A 17872-nucleotide genomic window follows, 5' to 3' on the forward strand; every position below is an offset into this window, starting at 1 on the left:
TGTTTCAGTGCTAATGTTCCATTTCTGCACTGATACCCTCCAAGCCAGTTTTAACAGTTTGTGAAGTCTAAAGGCTTTTCACTTTCAAAATAGCTTTTTTAGTAGGTTTTTCATTTCACTGCATTATTCTTTCAATAGCCTATAACTCTTCCAGCAGGTAAATGCACGTTAAAATGCTTCTTCAGCACAGAACAAATACTGAGAGAGTAAAAGGTTTGTAATGCAGTAGAAATGGCATTAATTTTTCTGCCCTCCTTTGTATAAGAAGCAGAGGGAGAAATAACTGCTGGAGGGTAAGTGGAGATAAAAAAAGATGTCTTTTGTTTAAGAGCTGAAGAACTTGATGCATGTACTTTTGACCACTTGGTGCACATCAGGGTGATGTGACAGAACTGGCAAAGGAAGGTGGATGTGCAGGGGGGGAGGGAGATATTTACCTCAGAAATAGAAAGAGATGTTGAAATCTGATATTCAGGAGCAGGGTTGTTAGTCAAATTATCTTAAGAAAGAGATAAATCTTCAATCACAGGGTAATTTGTCTTAAAGAGATAAATCTTCAATCACAGGGTAATTTCCTTTATTGATGAGAAAGTAAAAGCCTCAGGCAGAAAATGAGAAGTAGCAATTGCCTGAGGATGGAGTCTTGAAATGCTTTGGATTAACTGCAGGCTCTTTGGGCTGGGGAGCATTTACTGACAGTGACCAAAACATCCAGGGTGGGTCCTACAGATGAAGGTTTCTGTGCACTGATGCTGGCCCTGACAGAGCAGGGAGTGAAACAAAATGATGTGTCCACAAGACATGGGAGTGCTGGAGTGTAATGATGTCCTGGAGTTAGATGAGACAACAAATAGAACATGAAACCAGTGGAGAGCTGCAAAAAGAACATAAGGCACAAAAGAGCTGGATGGGATTGCTTAGAAAAATCAGTGCTTTTCTGTACTTCTTAGTCTTGGAAAAGAACTTCATTAAAGATAAGGGGGAATGGAAAAGGGGAATGCAAATAGCTATTGATGGGTGGTGTGCTGTGGCAATGTTTCAGGCTGGCTTCAGGCTCACAGAGTATTTACTGGTCACTGCCTGATCAGCATGGAATTAAAGCTTGGAGGCACTGTGGGCTCTTGTGCTGGAGGATGGGGAGTTGCTAGGGCACATCTGCAGTCAGAGAATTTGGGGCTATATAATATTTTTTTCTACTTGTTGGTGATATCCCACTGCAAACTGGCTCCCTCAGCCCAGCAGTACCTGCTTCTGGGCCCAGTTTTCCCCACATGTCTTCACTTCAGCAACAATCTGAACCCATCCACAACCCAAGGCCAACACAGCTTGGTTCAGCCTTTGAGCTGCTGAGCTGATCACAGTGGTTGGCCAGAAAGGTGTTCATTTAAGAGTTACCTTTGGTCCCAGTGACATGTACCTTTGCCTTTGGTGACTGTCCTGCAGGGCAGATGCTGGCTTTGTTGATTTACTGTCATTTTAAGCAAACATACTTTGTTTTGATAGAGCTTTGAAGCTTATCTGGGAAGGCATGAAAAATAAGTATTTTAAAGAAAACATTCTGTTCTTAGAATGTTAAAGGCAATCCTGCTGTTTGATTGTTGTTGTGTTGGGTTTTTTTCCCTCTGCCACTCCTTCCAGCAACCAGCTAATTTTCCAAGCTTTCCTTTGGGCTCAAGAATTTGGGCAGGTTTTCATGCAGTGAAGTCCTTGGCACAGGTTGCAGTGGGTACTGGCTCCTTGCAGCACTGGCTCTCTGCCTGTCCCTCTCTCCTTGTCATCCCTCCCAAGGTAGGATACAGTTCTGGACACATTGACAATGATGTGCCTGCCTTGCACAGCTCTTCTGTGTGTCCCTGCTCAGTGCAGGCAGCGAGGCAGTGCTCCTGTTTATTAATTTAATATGTAATTAAATTTCTCTGGTGCAGCATGTTTGGCAGCAGGGCCCCCAGCATGGAGGGTTAGCAGGAAAAACCTTGCCAGTATCTTGGGGGGAGGTGTGAGGGCAGTGGGGTCTCTGATCTTTGAAGTTAAAGTTTCTCTTTTCTTTTAGAGCAGCTGAAAAATCATTCCAGCTGTTTGTGAGCCAAACCTGGGGAGGGTTTGAGCAGTGCTTTACCCTGATGAGACACCACTTCGTGTTCAGAGACAGGTTTGGTTCATGTTTTGGTCAGGAATGGTTGAGTCTTTTCCTACAGTGGTTCTTTTATTCAAAAGCTAAATATATAAACATGTACAGATTTCTCTTTTAAGTGAGATCACGAGATGATTCCAGCAGCTTCAGTTGGCAAATTGCTGGGGTATCTGGTGGGATTTGTGTCTGCAGTATGTACTGACCCAGCCCCCTTGCTTGTGCTGGCACAGCTGGTGACTGGAAGATGCTCATTGCTTTCTCCTCATTGTCCCACTGACCTTCTCTGGAGTCTCTGAAGTATTCTCAGCTGAAAAGGAAGCTGGATGATTATTAATTATAAAAACAAATTATCTATTTCTCTTCTAACCAAAAATAATAATAAAAATAATAATTATTTTTTTTTGAGACAAACATGATGAGCTGGCTTTCTGTTTCTGTTTTTTTCTCAATGAACCTTTAAACTGATGCATTGAATGAGAAAATAAATAGGAAACTGAAAATGTTCTGTCCAATCTGAAAAAAACACATTTGGTTTGTGCATATGTAAGGGGAAAGTATGTGTAGAATAAACAAATGCAATTATTTTCTGATAAATGATCTCATTGCAAAGTAATGAATCAAAAAAATAGAGAAAGGAGAGATTTCTGTGAGACTATAAAATACCCCTCAGATGGAAAATTGACATCTTTTGTTCTTAAACCATTGCTTGTATGGCAAGATGTCCTGTGCTTTTACTGGGGTGTGGTCAGTGATGGCCACATGTGTCCCTCTGCCACTGCAGTGTGGTCCAATACCCTTGGTTTATGGATTTCACCCTTCTCCAAGTAGAAGTGGTCGAAGTGAGGGTAAAATTGTTTAAGGTTTGGAGTCAGATGTTGAAAAATGGGTGGAAGTGAGAGGCTGCTGCTTTGTTCCAAGGAGGTGCAGGGTTAGCACCACATGGAGGACTCTGCGTTCATGGTGAGTTGTGGCTCTGGAGGGTGGGGGAGTCACTAGAGGTGTGAACAACCTGGGGGGAAAAGCCTTACATAATGTGTCTGGAGGGGAAAAGTGAGAGAGCAAAAGCCAATGTGCATGGACAGGTGTAAAGGTTAATAATGCAGACAACTGGGAAGTTCCAGACTGTTCAGCTTGCCTATAGCAGCTCCGCGGGTCATGTAATTGGAGAAATTGCCAGGAAAACAGGCAAGTCCTCTATAGTGATTTCATTATTGGATTCTGACCTCCTTGTAGTCACTGCCACAAGAATGTCATTGAAGGAACAGCAGAAGAATGCAGGACACCACGTTATTGATTTCTCATGTCTTTTATGGTAGTCTGTGGAGTGCTGGGGCTTGCTGTGCTGGTCAGAGGATAAAAGACCACTGAAAAAAAGGAGGGGAGTAGGTCTGGTCCTGGGAGTGAGAGTGAAGGAATGAGGCAGGCATGAGATTGATGAGCAAGATTAAAGGCAACACAACTGATTTTGAGCAGTGACCCATGGGAATTTTGTTGCCTGCCTTCAGAAGAGTGTGCTCTTCTGATATGGACTCCTACAAAAGAAACCAAATGATGATGTGATATGTTCCCTCCAGTTCCGATCCTGGAACGTTTCTGCATCCTTTGGACTGTGCAACACTGAGATAGTGAAACACAGGTTCAAGCAAGATGCAGGTGTGTGCACACACTGCTGCCCAGGCTCACTTGCTGGCAAGGCTGTAAATCATGGGTGCCCAAGGGAACATTTAACTAAACCCTTCTGATCAACGCAGGCAAGATGCTGCTCAGATACTGAGGGTGTGATGCTTCTTGGCTGGCTGGTTGTGGGGATCTGCTAGAGAGTTTGCATCCCAGGGTGAGGGCTGGAGCCAGCAGAGCTGTGCAGGAGCCCAGACTTCAGTCTGTACTCTCTGCATGGCAGCGATGCAGTAAAACTGCCTTTGGTGGGCAGTGCCTTGCACAGAGAACTTTAAACATTTAATAAGGAGCAGTTTTATGAATTGCCTCTTTAGTAGCTCTTCCGTGAAGAGAAAAATCAAGCAAATTGTGCATGGTAGAGTTTCATGGCAAGGATCTAAATATACATGGTCTCATTTTTTGGCTGCTATTTTGTTCTCGGTGATCTGTGAACGTGCTTTGTCAGGATCTTTTGATCTGTGTGTGTGTGTTGCCTCTCTTTTCATGTTAATACCCTCATAAACCATAGCACCACCCAAAAATAATATGAAATTAATGTTTTGACATGGTGATGGTTAAATGGATTAAAAATGGGCGAAAATTAGGCTAATTACGTTAGGAATGATGCTACTTTGTTAATTAGTTACTTGAAACTTTCAAAAGGCTTGTCATGGTATCACCCAATGGGTTTCATAGTCCTGGCAGATAAAGTGACACTAAACTCCATTTTCACATGTAAAAAATCATGCAGAAAATTATCTTGTGATTTCTGAGAGTTTCCTTGCTGTTACTTGCAGAATGACTGTACATTGTTGCTGAACTGTGGTTGAACTATTCCAATCTGTTTGTATTTAATATTAAACAGACATAGGTTAAGCAGTCCTCTTGGTGCTGGTGTGGTCAGTGTAACCATTTGTTGCAATGTTCCTTTCCAGAGTAGATTGTCCTTTCTTTTTGGTGATAGTTTAATTTTTTTTTTAACTCTGCAGGAGTCCTCCTGAGATAATGTTGCCATCTGGGAAGGTGTGTTAGGTTTTGTTTTGAGGAGGCTTTCCATGTCATCCTGTCTTGTTCCATGTAAAGCATCTGAATTAAATAACAGTGACAGATTCTCGGTCCTTCCCTTCCAAGGCTGATGTGTATCTCTCTGTCCTGCTCAAAGGTGTGCACACACATATGTTTATCTCCTGGACCTTGAAAGAAAATGGTTTGCAACATTAATAAAATGTAAGTTTGAAGCATATCTCTCTTTCTGTATTATTTTCCAAGTTAAGTCACTGGGTTTGCTTTACAGAAAGAAAGAAATTATTTCACCAAGGTTTAGTAACAGAGATAACAAACGTGCTGCTGCTTTGCCCCTATTCCAAGTGATTTACCAGGGCTTTTCTGCCTCTCCACTTCCATAACAACCTTGCAATGAAAACCAGAGGAACTCAGAGAGCAGGTTATTATGAAACTTCTGCTTCATGTTTCCTGTCTTATTTTATTGCAACAGCAGCAGTGTGTGTAGCACGTGCAGCTGCTGGCGGAGCAGCAGCCGGGTGCCAGGGTCGGTGTGGGAGCTCCTGGTGCTCCCAACCAGGAGCTGTTCAAGATGTGCTGGGGAAGGAGGGTTTAAGGCACCATGCTGCAGCACCTGCCTTCACATCAACAGCAAAAGGGAAGTTGGGGCAAGTCAAGTGTGTGGGAAGTGTCTAGTCAGGTGTGACCCTGAATCATCCGTGTATGTGAAGGGAAGTATATATATATATATATAAACTTATATACACTTTATATATCTGTGTACTGGCAACTTCTATTTTTCAGCAGTAAATACTGCTTACAGTTGTGACATCTTAGACTGCAGAAGATTATTTAATGTGGGAAAGGAAAAATACTGGAAAAACTGATGCCAAGCTGCTGGAGGAATAGCTCATCACCTGGTCATCTTGTCATGTTACTTAAAGGAAGTAACAAACTAAGTTTAGAGACTGAATATTTTCATCATGCTGCAGAGGGGTTAATTTTAGTTTCTGTTACATTTGCAAGGTGCAGCAATGCCTTTGAAGGACTTGGTGTTGAAGCTTCCAGTTTGCTATACCAGCCTCCAGTGTCCCATAATTAAAGTTTCCAGTTTTGGTTCCAGACCTAAACTTTTTCCTTCAGCAGTAAAACTGGGTGTCCAGCTGCCTGTAGGAGCTCATGGTTACTTGACAGCAAACTGGCTTTTTACATGTAAATATAGTAGTTTACATTTCTGCAGTGTATAAGCAACTTTTTATGAGTAGGGATATGATACAGCTGTTTGGGTTTTGGTAGTGCTGGATACATGCTGGGTTTGTCTGCTTGTTGGAACAGTTCATGTTCTGGCCATGTTGGGGAAACTTGATTAATGTTGCAAAGTGACTTGTTTTGTAAGATGATCAGTTTTTTAACTGAGGTAAATTACTTTCTTTGTGACTAATAAATGAAATAAATCATGCCTTTTTCTGTGCAGTACAGTGGGGCTCATAAATACTCTGAGTAGTTGGTAGTTTCACTTGATTGCCTTTCCCATTTCTGTTTTTAATAATCCTTGTAAGAACAGGGAATTCAGTCACTTTTAATAATGTGACAAAACAATAACAATGGCAGGTACATTTCATGCTGCTGAGCTACACTCCTGTGGCCTTCCCAGCTCAGGGAGCAGCTGGAACAGACACCTGATGCAATCCAGGAATCCCTTTCCATGGGAATTATTTGGATTGATTCATTACCTGGGTGAAAATAATAGGGTGTTTTTGCTGTCAAATACTTTCTTTCCTCTTGGCTTTCACTGGCTCCCCTCTTTTTGCATCCTGCTCCTGTCCTTCCAGGGTGGAAGTTCCACCCATATGGCTGGTGCTTAACCAAATCTTTGATGTATTGTTAAAAAACTTAAAATTTCCTTTGCAATGGGAATAGTGCTTGTATTCAGTAACCTTAGGTTTGCCTTAAAAACCAAAATACCAAAAATACTTGAGGTTGCAAGAGGGATTTTGCTGCTGCCAGTGGTAGCTGCTGGAACAGGGTGCTGATGTGGCCTGCCCAGATGTGCAGTAAATCAGAGCAGCTCCCCAAGAACAAGGAGGCAGCAACAACCTTCAGGGAGGTGCCTGGTGCAGCCCATGGCTGGTTCTGGCTCTGAAAGATTTTTAGCAAGCAAGACAGCACAGGCTTTGCTGTAGTTGTATCTGAATTACATTTATAGTGACAATAATAGCTCCTGAATCTTGATTGTTATAGATCTTTAACATTGACAGTGGTCTGCAAAACATGGCTTTGGGGCACATTGCAATGGATAAGCCAAATACCTTTATAGGTGCAGATCCTGCCACTGAGAGGAGGAGGAGGAGGATTCTTGGCTCCCTTGGCTTCCTCAAGCCCTGATCCTCTGTGCTGCTCTGATCTCCAGCACACAGTGTAAACGCAGATGGTCTTGGCAGTGAAATGTCCCATTGGTCACAAAATTTGCATTCTTGAGGACATGTTGCAGAAACTCTGGAACAATTAATGAAGTAAATAAAGAAATATTCAGATACTCTTTCCAGGGACTGTACTTTCTGCACTGCTCAGAGGTTCTTTGACCTTCTAGTTTATTATAAGTCAGGAAAAGTCAATATATCTTCGCTTGCCAAGTTGGAGGAATCTTAATGAGTTATTGAGTCAAATAGTTAATCCTCCAATAACAGATTTTTTTTCTCCCTTTCAGATTTACAGTGATAAAAACAAAGGCTTAACAGGGACCGAACAAAATAAGGTTTTGTAGAAACTCTAGGTTCTCTTTGTGCATGCATGTTAACCCCTTGACCACCAGGAGTTGAAATGAAGCTTCAGTGCTAGGGCATTTCGTGCTGGCACAACATGCTGTGCAAGCAGGGGCTGTGCTGATGTTAGCAAGAAATTTAGGGTGATAAAAAGGGATTAATAGACTGGTGGAGCTAAGTGCTGATGCTCCTCATATCTCCATCAGGTGTGGTGGAAGGTCTTTGGATGAGGTCCAGTCTTCTCTCCTAGGATGAGTGTTCTGTTACTTGGAAAAACTTGGAAGGGCAGAGCCCTGGGTGCATGTTGGAGGCTGATGTGGTGCTACAGTTGATGCAGAGTTTGTCCCACTGGGTGCTGGGGCATATCTGGAGCAGTGCTTCCATTTGAGCTTCCCCTGAAAGCTGGTGCACACCAAAACCTTGCTGAGAACCAAACCTACATGGGGTAAACGTGGACAACTGTGATTTACTTCAGAACTGGTGGAGGACTGGGCACAGCTGGAGGCTGCTGCCCTTGGGAGGCTGCAGGAGGCTGGCAGTGGGCTCTGCACCAAGGCATGTTGATTCTTGATTTCATTGTGCCTTTTCTCAGCTTTTTGTACTCAGGTTAGCAGAGAATGATCCAATTGCCTGAAACTCTTTATTGAGTATATTGCTAATTGTTGCTCTGGGTGCTGCCCTGTTGGGAAGCACCTTGTCCTGTATAAATGATAACAAAGTTTTAAGCCTTTAAGTGGGGAAACTTCAGAAGCAGAGCATGTTAGAGCACAAGGGTGACTTACCTGGCCTTTTAATAGCATCAAACAGCAGAGAGTACAATAATGGTCAGACCATTATATCAAATTAAATCTTAAAAGTACTAGAAAGTGGTATTATGTGCCATTATTCGAAGTGTAGGGGTAGATATTGATGGTCACTTTTACATTCCTGTAATATTCCCTTGACTCCAGTGATGAGTCTTCCTTGGGGGTTAATGTTTCAAAAGCCCCCAGTGATGGTCTGTCTGAGATCTCATTGAAACCCGTGTGAGTTTAAGCCTTGGGGATGTTTTGCTTCTGGCTCAAAGGGTGGAATTAGACTCTGGATGAGGACATGGGTACAGAAGCTGGAGTGCCAGCAGTGAGGGGACTTTGCTGCCCAGAATGAAGCTTCTAATGGGTTTTGTGGCTGCAGGTGTAGGTTTTCAGAGTTGCTTTTTGCATGTAACTCATGGCCAACGTTTGGGCAGTGGAATCCTCTCACCAGGCCTAGTTTCACAAAATGCTACAAGAAGAAATGGCTCCATGTCCATCACTTCTCAGCAAAGCTCTTTCAGCACCCACTTCATGTCCTGCTGGCTGAGAGCAGGAGATCTGGGAGCCCAGATAGGAAGACTTTCTCCAAACTGCAGTCGTGCTGCTGTTCAAAGAGGGATGCTTTTCCTTAGGCAACCTTGTAGCTCCTGTAGTGGTTGTGCTGCTACATCACACGAGGATGTTCTATTCAGCAAATATTGCTCACATGGACTTTTTCTGCCCTCCCCAGTGCTCTATGGGCAGGATGGTCTGCATGCCTCGTGTGAGAAGAAGTACTGTGGCCGGGGGAGTAAGTGTGTGGTGAACAAGGACACCAACCAGCCCGAGTGCAGGTGTGTAGAAGACTGCAAGCCCAGCTACATGCCTGTGTGTGGATCTGATGGCAGATTTTATGAAAATCACTGTCAACTGCATCGAGCCTCTTGTCTGCAGAGGAAGAAAATCTACATTATCCACAGCAAGGACTGTTTCTTCAAAGGTAGGACTTAATTAAAAATAAATCCTTCTGTAGATCTTCAATCACTCATCTTACTGTAATCCTGATGAATGGCTAAATGGTGTTTTATTTCTAAGAGATAATTTTTTTTCCAGGGTGATTTGTTCTAGGGCTCTGTAGAACATCACACTATGTTTTATGCAACTGTTAAGCCCCTGAAGTGTTGTCACCACCCAAAATGTAATCAAACTGGGAACTGGTAAATAATTAACATGACTGTAAGCATTGTGTGCCCTGTAGCTGTGCTGCTCAGTACTTCCAGCTTCTGGTGTAATAACTTTTACAATTCCAATTCATTTGGTAAGGCTCTGGACAAGACAAAGACATTAAGGAAAAGCACGTGGTGCTATAAAAGGTTTGTTGCAAAAATGAGAAACTAGAAGCTACTTTGGCAAATGACACAGACAAAGGAAAGAAGCTGTTTAGATGAAATAAGGGGAGGGGGAAGTTTATCACCAGAAGAGAGCTTTAAATAATTTTAGAGTTCTGGTTACCAGTAGGGTACATACATCTTCAGCTGTTTTACTGGTTCTGTAGTAAATTTCTTTATATCATTGCACCAAATCACCAAAGGGATGGAGTCCTGTGTCGTTTCCATTAATATTTTGCATGCTATGTACCATCCTGTCACAAATCAAGTGAGGCTGCAGTAGCAAGAGCATGTGATAAAATGTCAGGGAGTGGGAGAAGTTGTGAATTATCTTGTTTCTAATGAGAGGTCTTATAGAGGCCTCACTAGAGTAGATCAGTGGAACTCATTGTCAAATATGACTCCATGTATCTACAGAAAGATTTGAGCAGGTTGTTGCAAATATATGCAGTGACATTTATGTGATCAAATATGAAAATAATTCCTTTATCTTCAGCTCACTGGGCACCCGAGGCCCTGAGGAGCTTGGCTGCACACAGAGCCATCCATCACAGCTCTTGTTTACTAACACATGCCAGTACATGATGCTAGAAGAGCCTGTTTAAGAAACAGGTCCCATTCAAAGAGTTTCATTAATATAGCCTTATGATACCCTTCAGAGAAAGAAAAACCTGACTATTCTTGTGCCTCAGAGGAGGCACAGACACAGAGACCAGTGTTTCCTGAGCTACCTCAGCTGAGCCTGGGATGGTTTGTCATAGGCAAGCTCTGAATTGACCAAAGTAGGTAACTAGGTCTGGGATCAGTAGACCTTGCGTGAAGCTGATCATGGAAAAGGGGTCACCTAAAGGCATATTTGCATGGACAGGACATCAGCAGATCAAGGTGAAGAGGGATTTTTACTTGTCTCTTTGAAAAGGAGCATCTGAGAAGGATACTTGAACCTTGCTCCTAGTGCTACTGTTTCTGCCTCAGGGTGTTGAGTCAGATGAGGACACGGATCTGGCTGGAAACTGCCTCCATCCCTGATGGGACTGCAGCATGAGAAACATCCCAGAGAGAGGGGGGACACAAGTCTTCATTTCAGAGGTGCTCAGTAGCCCCTTGCCCCCTACTGATGCAGGGAGTTTTCTTTCCCTGGCTCCCCAAAGGTGTCTCCAGGCAGGTTTTTCATCCTTGTACTCAGCCTACCTTTACACAGCTGTGTTTCTGGCCTGGGCTTTTATTCATTCCTTATCACATGTTGTGTTAAAGAAAATGAGTTCTCATTGCAATAATCAGTGCCTCTGCAATGCCTGTATTACATCTAATGATACAATGTCATGCCTGAATGCTTTCCTGAACACACCATGAAATGATGTCAGAAAGTAGTTTTGTGTCCCAGTTTAAAGTCACCCTTAAACTCTTGGCACAGAGCACTGTTGAAATCTGCTTTTCAGCAGAATGGCAGCTTTATGGAAGGGAAGAAAGAAACAAATTCACTTCTCTTCCCACGTGAATAAATAAAGTAGTATTTCACACTGCTGTCTGCAGAGATAAAATGTAGGAAAAAAAGTTTACCTGAAGGAGGGAATAACCCGACTGAGTGGGACTTCATAGGAATATTTGGCCTTAGCCCTTGTTTCTGCCATGTAGTTCCTGAGTAAACTTCTGTGTATCCTTTAATTTGTTTGTCCTTTAGTCTCCTATTTTTAAATCAGGAGTGATAGTGTTTCCTTTTGAATGGAATTTTGTAGGAAGCAATTCAGCTGCAGGCTTATAAGCAACATTTTAAATGAAACAAAGGGTGAAATGATGACTGGAGAAAAATCTTAAAGGTGCAAAATGTCTTGTTCCAGCTGGGTATCAGGTGCATGCCTGTCAGCAGGCACGTGTCTTCTGTTTGGTTCTTGTCAAGTAGATGGTTTAATTATTTGAGTACAATTAGGCTGATGAGTGGGCAGCTTCATGGGTTTTTTGTCCCAGTTGATTTCTTCAATTAAGACCTAAGTCCCTGTGTAGGGCTGAGGGACAGCACAGCTGGCACCTGTGTGCTCTGCCAGTATCTCCAGTTATCCATGACAAACTGGCTGGCCTTGAGGTGTGACAGAGACCAAGTACTCCAGCTCCACGTTGGTGACTGAGCTGTGTCTGTCCACAGTGAACTGATAACACAGCAAACAACAAATATCTCCTTTGTGTATTTTGGGCAAGGATTTTTTTTTTTTTTTAGTTCTTTTAATATATTCATCAGGTGTGAAGTGCTTTGTAAATATTGGTGTGTAGCAACCACTGGTGTGTGGCTAGGAGCACTGCCTGGTCTGTGCTGTTTCATTCTGTATGAGCATTAGTGTTAGGAAAAGATAATTTAGGTCTGTGCAAGTTACTGGTTTCTGCTTTGCCCAGTCTGGAGTCAAATGGTTCCTGGGAACCCTTGGAGTTTAAGAAGCTAAAAAACACTTTTGTCTCTTCAGACATCCAGATTTCCCTGTGGCACCTTCTGAAATGAATGCATGTTTCTCTGAGAGAAATCACACAGACCTGCTGGGTGAGGGTGGGTCAGCACAGACATCAGCTCTCTGGTGTCTGTAAATGTGGGTAGGTTGCATCAACGTGGTGTTTGAGAGAGGTTTCACAGAGGATGTGTGTCCTGGACTTTGGGCTGAGCTGGTGAATGGACACAGTGTCCAGTGTGGTGACACATAGAAATGTGGGCAGAGCAATGAGAGGTCCCAGCAGGAGAGATCTCCCCAGGCTTCATCCTGTGCCTCTGATGCAGCTCAGACCCCCAGTGCTGCCACACACAGAAACCCAAATGTCCTCCCTTTCTTCTTGGTTGACAAAGCAAATGATAAATGGGTGAAAAACTTCACTTAGGAGTTTGGAGCCCAAAAGGAAATGCTGTAAGCAGAAGTCCAAAGCCAGATGTCTCCAGAGAAATGTCACTGCTACTCATAGCTGTTCAAAGTCTCCTTGATGCAATGATATTCCTTGGTATGAAACACAGTTTGGTTTTCCCTTAGAAAAATGTGCTGTTTAAGACTTCTCCCCTATGCAGTGGGGTTTTGGGGGTTTATATCTTCTATTTGTGAGTCTCTGTAGCCTTTTGGTGGGGGTGCTGGTGATTTTGACTGGGAAACAAATACATGAGAATCAAATGCTTTTGTTCACTGCCAAAGAGGAGAAGAAAGAAGTTTGTCTTCCCCAAAAGCACCCTCAATACCTCTGAAAACCAAGGAGGTATCTGTGCTCACAATGACCATTGTCCCTCAGATGACCAAAATGTCCTGGAAAGGTTCCTATTTGAAGAAATGTCCTGGATAAAGCAGCTGCACCATTCCAGCACAGGGATTTGGACAGTGCTTCACTTTTTCACAGCAGTAGTCTCCTTTTTCCCACTTCATTTTTCTTTCCTTTTGACCTTTTGCACCCACTTGATCACTTCACTCATTTTTCTCTCATTATTTTTGGCCAGCACGAGCTGCTCAAACACCACTAGATACAGTTTTTCTTCCCTTATCTCCTTCCTTTTCTTTCTTCTTTCCTTCCAGAGACATCAGATCAATGTCCTTCACTAGCAGTGTTTCTTACCTTAGAGGAATTCTCTCTGTGTAGAGCTATGCTTTTCCATTTTCAGGGTTTAGGAGTAACTTTGTTCCTTATTTTTTTCCCCTCCCCATTGTTCTCTGTGGCACCAACAATCCTGAAGCTCCCCTGCATCAGCCCAGCCCTGCCTAGAGGAAGGCAGCCACATCATTTGCCCAAGCTCATTCCTTATTTTCTCCTGTTCTGACACTCTCCCTTTATCCAGGTGTATTGGGATTTTTATAAAAATCTCAGCTTTTCTTGCTGAGCTGTGTAGTGGGTTTGTGCTGCAGCTGGTCAGATTTAGTTAGTGCTCTGGCATGAACTCAGTCTAACTTAGTTACTTAGTTGACCAAATGCTTGAACTTTCCATCATGTAAATGCACTGTACCTGGGCCTGTTACTTTATTCCTTTTTTTTATTCAGTCCAACTCTTCCTATGGCTCTGATTTTATGAGTTCTGACAGGGTTTTATGTGGAAAGATGGGGCACTATAAAAGCACTTTCATGTCTGGTATTCTAGCCCTGTTCTCTCTCTGCCTTCAGTCTCTCCTGAAATGTCAATAAGGATTTTTTCAATAATTTGGTTGCATTGCTTGAAATGTGTTTTCTTTTAAGCAAATACAGGACAGTGATTTTCCTCATCAAACAAGGTCAATTTTTGCCCTACAATAAATTGTACTTTTGTACAGAATTTGGAAAGAAAATCCTATGGAAAACAATCTGCCTTTCTCCTTTTTATTTCATACACAATCACACACTGCTGGCTTTGAGCATTTCACAGCATTTCATACTACAAATCCATATGCAGCCTTCAAAAATGCCTGTGTGCTGGGGTGTATGTGCATGTGCACATACATGTGTGTGCACATTGTAAGAGCAAAAACAACCTGCTATTTTTTATTCTGGCATCTTTCATCCTCAACTTCTCATCTTTCCTTCAGCTCAATTTTCTTTCTAATTATGGAAAATTATTATCTCTACATGTTGACAGAACATTTTCTGTGCTTGAATGTAAATAAAGTACAAAATGGGGGGGGGAAACCCCCCCCAAAACAAGCAGGCTAATAACTCATGTGATGCATCACTGCAGTAATCTGGAGTGGATATGAAATCAGCCTCAGGTGGTGGTGGTTTATTTCCTCTGTACTTTATTTGCTGTCCGTGTGTTAGTTCAGTGCTTTGTTACTTCCAGAAGTAATTTGCTCTGAAGAATAACATTTCAAAACATCTCTGAGAAGGTGTTGAATGTTTTGTTCATTTAGTGGTTGCAAAGCAGGCAAGCTCACTGCCTGGCTTGGTTTGCAGACTGCAGAGAAATCTGCTCCATTTAACACTCTCTGTCTTTCCAGCTGGAAAAAAAAAATAAATCTGAGTGTGAACTAATGGCAGATTTCCCAGCTGGCAATTAATATTTGCTGATTTAACTTTGCAGCACTACTGAGAGGCTGCTTTGGTGGCAGTGAGATGGATTTAAAGCTGTTGGGAGGGATGCAATTAATCCCTCTGGGGGGGAGGCTGAGGTTTTGACATGTAGTTCTGGCCTATAATGATCATGTCAGTGTCCAATGTAAATATATTAGGAGTTTAAAATGTTGTAGAGATAAGTGCTCTGTGTAATGGAGGTAGGTATTTGATTTCAACAGAGCTGATACAGCTCTTGCTGTACTGGACACTTCAGGACTCAGTACTAAAGGGATTCCTTCCTAGTCTCCTGCTGCTTTTTCATCTCCCTCCACTGATTCTTTTGGGGAGGGATCAATTTTACCTGTTTTTTCAGGCTGAATCCTCTTCAATGGGATTGAGAGCTTAACTCCTTATAAACAGACTGCATCAATCCTTGGGGTAAATTATGGGAATTCCATTGATTTATGTGGGGATAGAAACAAGAGGCAGTCTGCTCCTAGCTTAGGTAGTTGGAATTTTGTAGGAGTGAGTCTAAGGTCTTTAAGAGCATTATTCTGTTTTACAAGACCTTTGCTCATGTACCTGAAAGTCATAGAAGGGAAATCTTGGCCCTCTAAGAGTCAGTTGTGAAACTCCCTGATACAGTTGAGCTTGCATTGTAAATTAAATGTAAATAACAGCAGAGCATGGAAAGCATAAGGAAATGAAAATTAGCAAAGGTCCTAAAGAAGTGCCACAAAAAGCCCCCAAAGAAGAAAAGCATGTAAGGATTTGAAGATAAAAAAGAAAAAAAGGTTTTGAAAGTTGATAAATAACAGCAATAGGAAGCCTTTGCTGAGGACCTCAGTGCCACAGAGGTAAGGCAGAATGTTCAAAGGCAAGAAGGACTGAAGCACCTTGACAGACTCTCAACTTGACAGTCAATCAAGGTGAGTTATGTCCCCTCTGACTGCTCACACTGGTGCCATGAGCTGCTTGTGCTTGGCCAAAACCAGGTCTCTGCTTCCCTGTTGCTGTGACTCTACAGGGACACAGATGTTCCAGATGCAGTCAGTAAAGCTGAAAAGGGGGATGAAGCTAGTTTAAAGAGTAGTGTTAGCTAAAGTGATCCCTATCCAGCATTCCTGGTGTTTTTATAGCTCCAATTTGAGGCAGTGGCCATTTGGGGAGTAACTGGAATGTGGCCTTTTGTTTTTCATGTGTAATTGTGCAAAGTGCTTTTTTTACAACAGTCATAGACTGGGGCCCCTGTGCACAGTTTTGTCTGGTGACTGTTATCTGTTCCTTCTATTTAAGGACCAGTCTATTAATCTTCTGCAGTTGCCAGTCTTGAGGTGTACAGCCACAGCATATGCCACAAAACCAAACAGCTTCATGTTATATGTCAACTAGTGAGTAAAGGATTAAAGGACATTTCAGCTACAGTATTAACATCTTAAAAAAAAAATTGTATTGAGTGGAAAAACCTACTGATTTCTTTATTAAGTCACCTTTTGAGATGTAAGGTGCAGCTTGGTGCCTGGCAGCTCTCCATGGGACACCTCCAGCTCTGTGCTGAGAGAGAGGACAGGGAAAACCTTATTTAAAAAACAACAACAACAACCAAACAAACAAGAAACAAAACCAACAAACAACTCTGAGAGAAACCAAGAGATTGCTTTGAGAAGAAAACTGAAAAGGTTAAAAGGTAGAGATGAACAGTAAAGATTAAGATGATTAGATCATGGCAAAGGACACTGGAAACTGAATGGAGGGAAACAAATTAATAAATTTTAAAGCTAGGGCAGACTCAGCCAAGGAGATTTAGGAATGCTTTAAAGATGAAAAGGACTGACATTTGAGGGTAGTTTTTTAACAGCTATTCAGCACAAATGCTAACATTTCTGAGTGCTCAGTATAAAAATCTGTGGAGCAAATGGAAATTCTGAGTGCTGGGGAAATACCAACAGGCTGGATGTAACAGGTTCTATTGAGTGGCTGCAAGGGAAAACCAGTGCTGCTTCCTGCAGCTCCACTGCCTCCCTGCTTGGGATTTAACACAGGCATTTTTGCTAATTTGCTCAAGAGGGCTAAATCCTACCTGAGGTGTGGTGGAGCCAGAGGAATACTATCTAAAATGAGCACTGCTCTGGAGCTTCACAGCACGAGGTACCAATAAAGCCCTTTGTAATTCCCCAGCTGATTTTCTGCATATTGTATTGAAGCTGTTTTCTCCTTGGAGGCACACGAGGTGCTGGTGGTGACGTTATCTGCCTCCCTTTGCCCACCAAAAATGAAACTGTTCCCACAAACACTAGGACTTGTCACATTGAGCTAATGCCTGATCTGCAGATTTGATCTGTCTGCTACTGACTCAGAGGCTCTTTGGGGAGAAACTTCATTTTCTTTGTAAAAAGCTGAGTCACAAAGAGGCTTTTCAGTCTTAAATTTCATAGCAAATTAGAAGTTCAGCCCTTGTAGGGTCCTTGGATGGCTCCTAACCCCTTGCCTAGCTCTGATTTGGGTGGTTACTGTGCAGTGCAGGGATGCAGCATCCAGCTGTGGCTTGTTGAGTTCCAGGGACCAGTTGTTACTGGGTGTGAATTAGCACTGATGCTGGTGCCTTCCTGTGGGGTCTGTTCCACTGGTGGACTGTGCATGCTAATCCCATTACTGAGAGGGGATCAAATGCAAACTGAGGAGTAAGAGGAAGATTTCAAGGTGAGGTTTAAATGGGAGGCTTTTACTGATAGTATTTTGCACTTTCTATCAAAATATCCTAGAATGCTTTACAGTGATGGATGAATTAGTCCTCACAATACCCTTGCAGACCAGGAAAATAGTAACCCACCCATTACAGAGGAGGAATTAACATCTAGAGTGATTTTTCCCAAGGTGAATAGAAATTTTTATCAGAGGTCTTGCCAAATCATCCCAATTTAGGCTTCCTGTCCCTGTCTGATCCCCTGGCATGTGCTGGTTTTCCTAGTGGTTTTGCAGAGGTGAAGGAGGGGCATGGACCAGCTGAGGCTACTGAACACAGAATCCCTGTGCCCAAGCAGGGCTGCAACAGGCAGGAGCCAGTAGGGATGTGATTGTGGTGGGTCATGTCTCTGAGGGTGGAGTTGGGTTGTCCTTGGCACCTGGGATGGCAGATTTTGAAACCCATCCAGCTGCTGAACTGGCATCAAGAGTTGCCCCGTGTTTGGG

The 17872-nt window shown here is 42.8% G+C and overlaps 1 protein-coding gene across 2 annotated transcripts in view; it reads left to right on the forward strand.

The window, feature by feature from the left end:
- Positions 1–17872, forward strand: part of FSTL4 (follistatin-like 4) — a 200954-nt gene that overhangs the window by 54341 nt on the left and 128741 nt on the right. For both annotated transcript variants that reach the window (XM_009999474.1, XM_009999475.1), the window contains exon 3: positions 9076–9324. In XM_009999474.1, the coding sequence (XP_009997776.1) occupies positions 9076–9324 (249 nt within the window). The remainder of the gene's footprint in view (positions 1–9075; positions 9325–17872) is intronic.

The sequence above is a fragment of the Chaetura pelagica genome, unplaced genomic scaffold (genome assembly GCF_000747805.2).
Source record: "Chaetura pelagica isolate M959 unplaced genomic scaffold, ChaPel_1.0 scaffold846, whole genome shotgun sequence".
Classification (NCBI taxonomy): Eukaryota; Metazoa; Chordata; class Aves; order Apodiformes; family Apodidae; genus Chaetura; species Chaetura pelagica.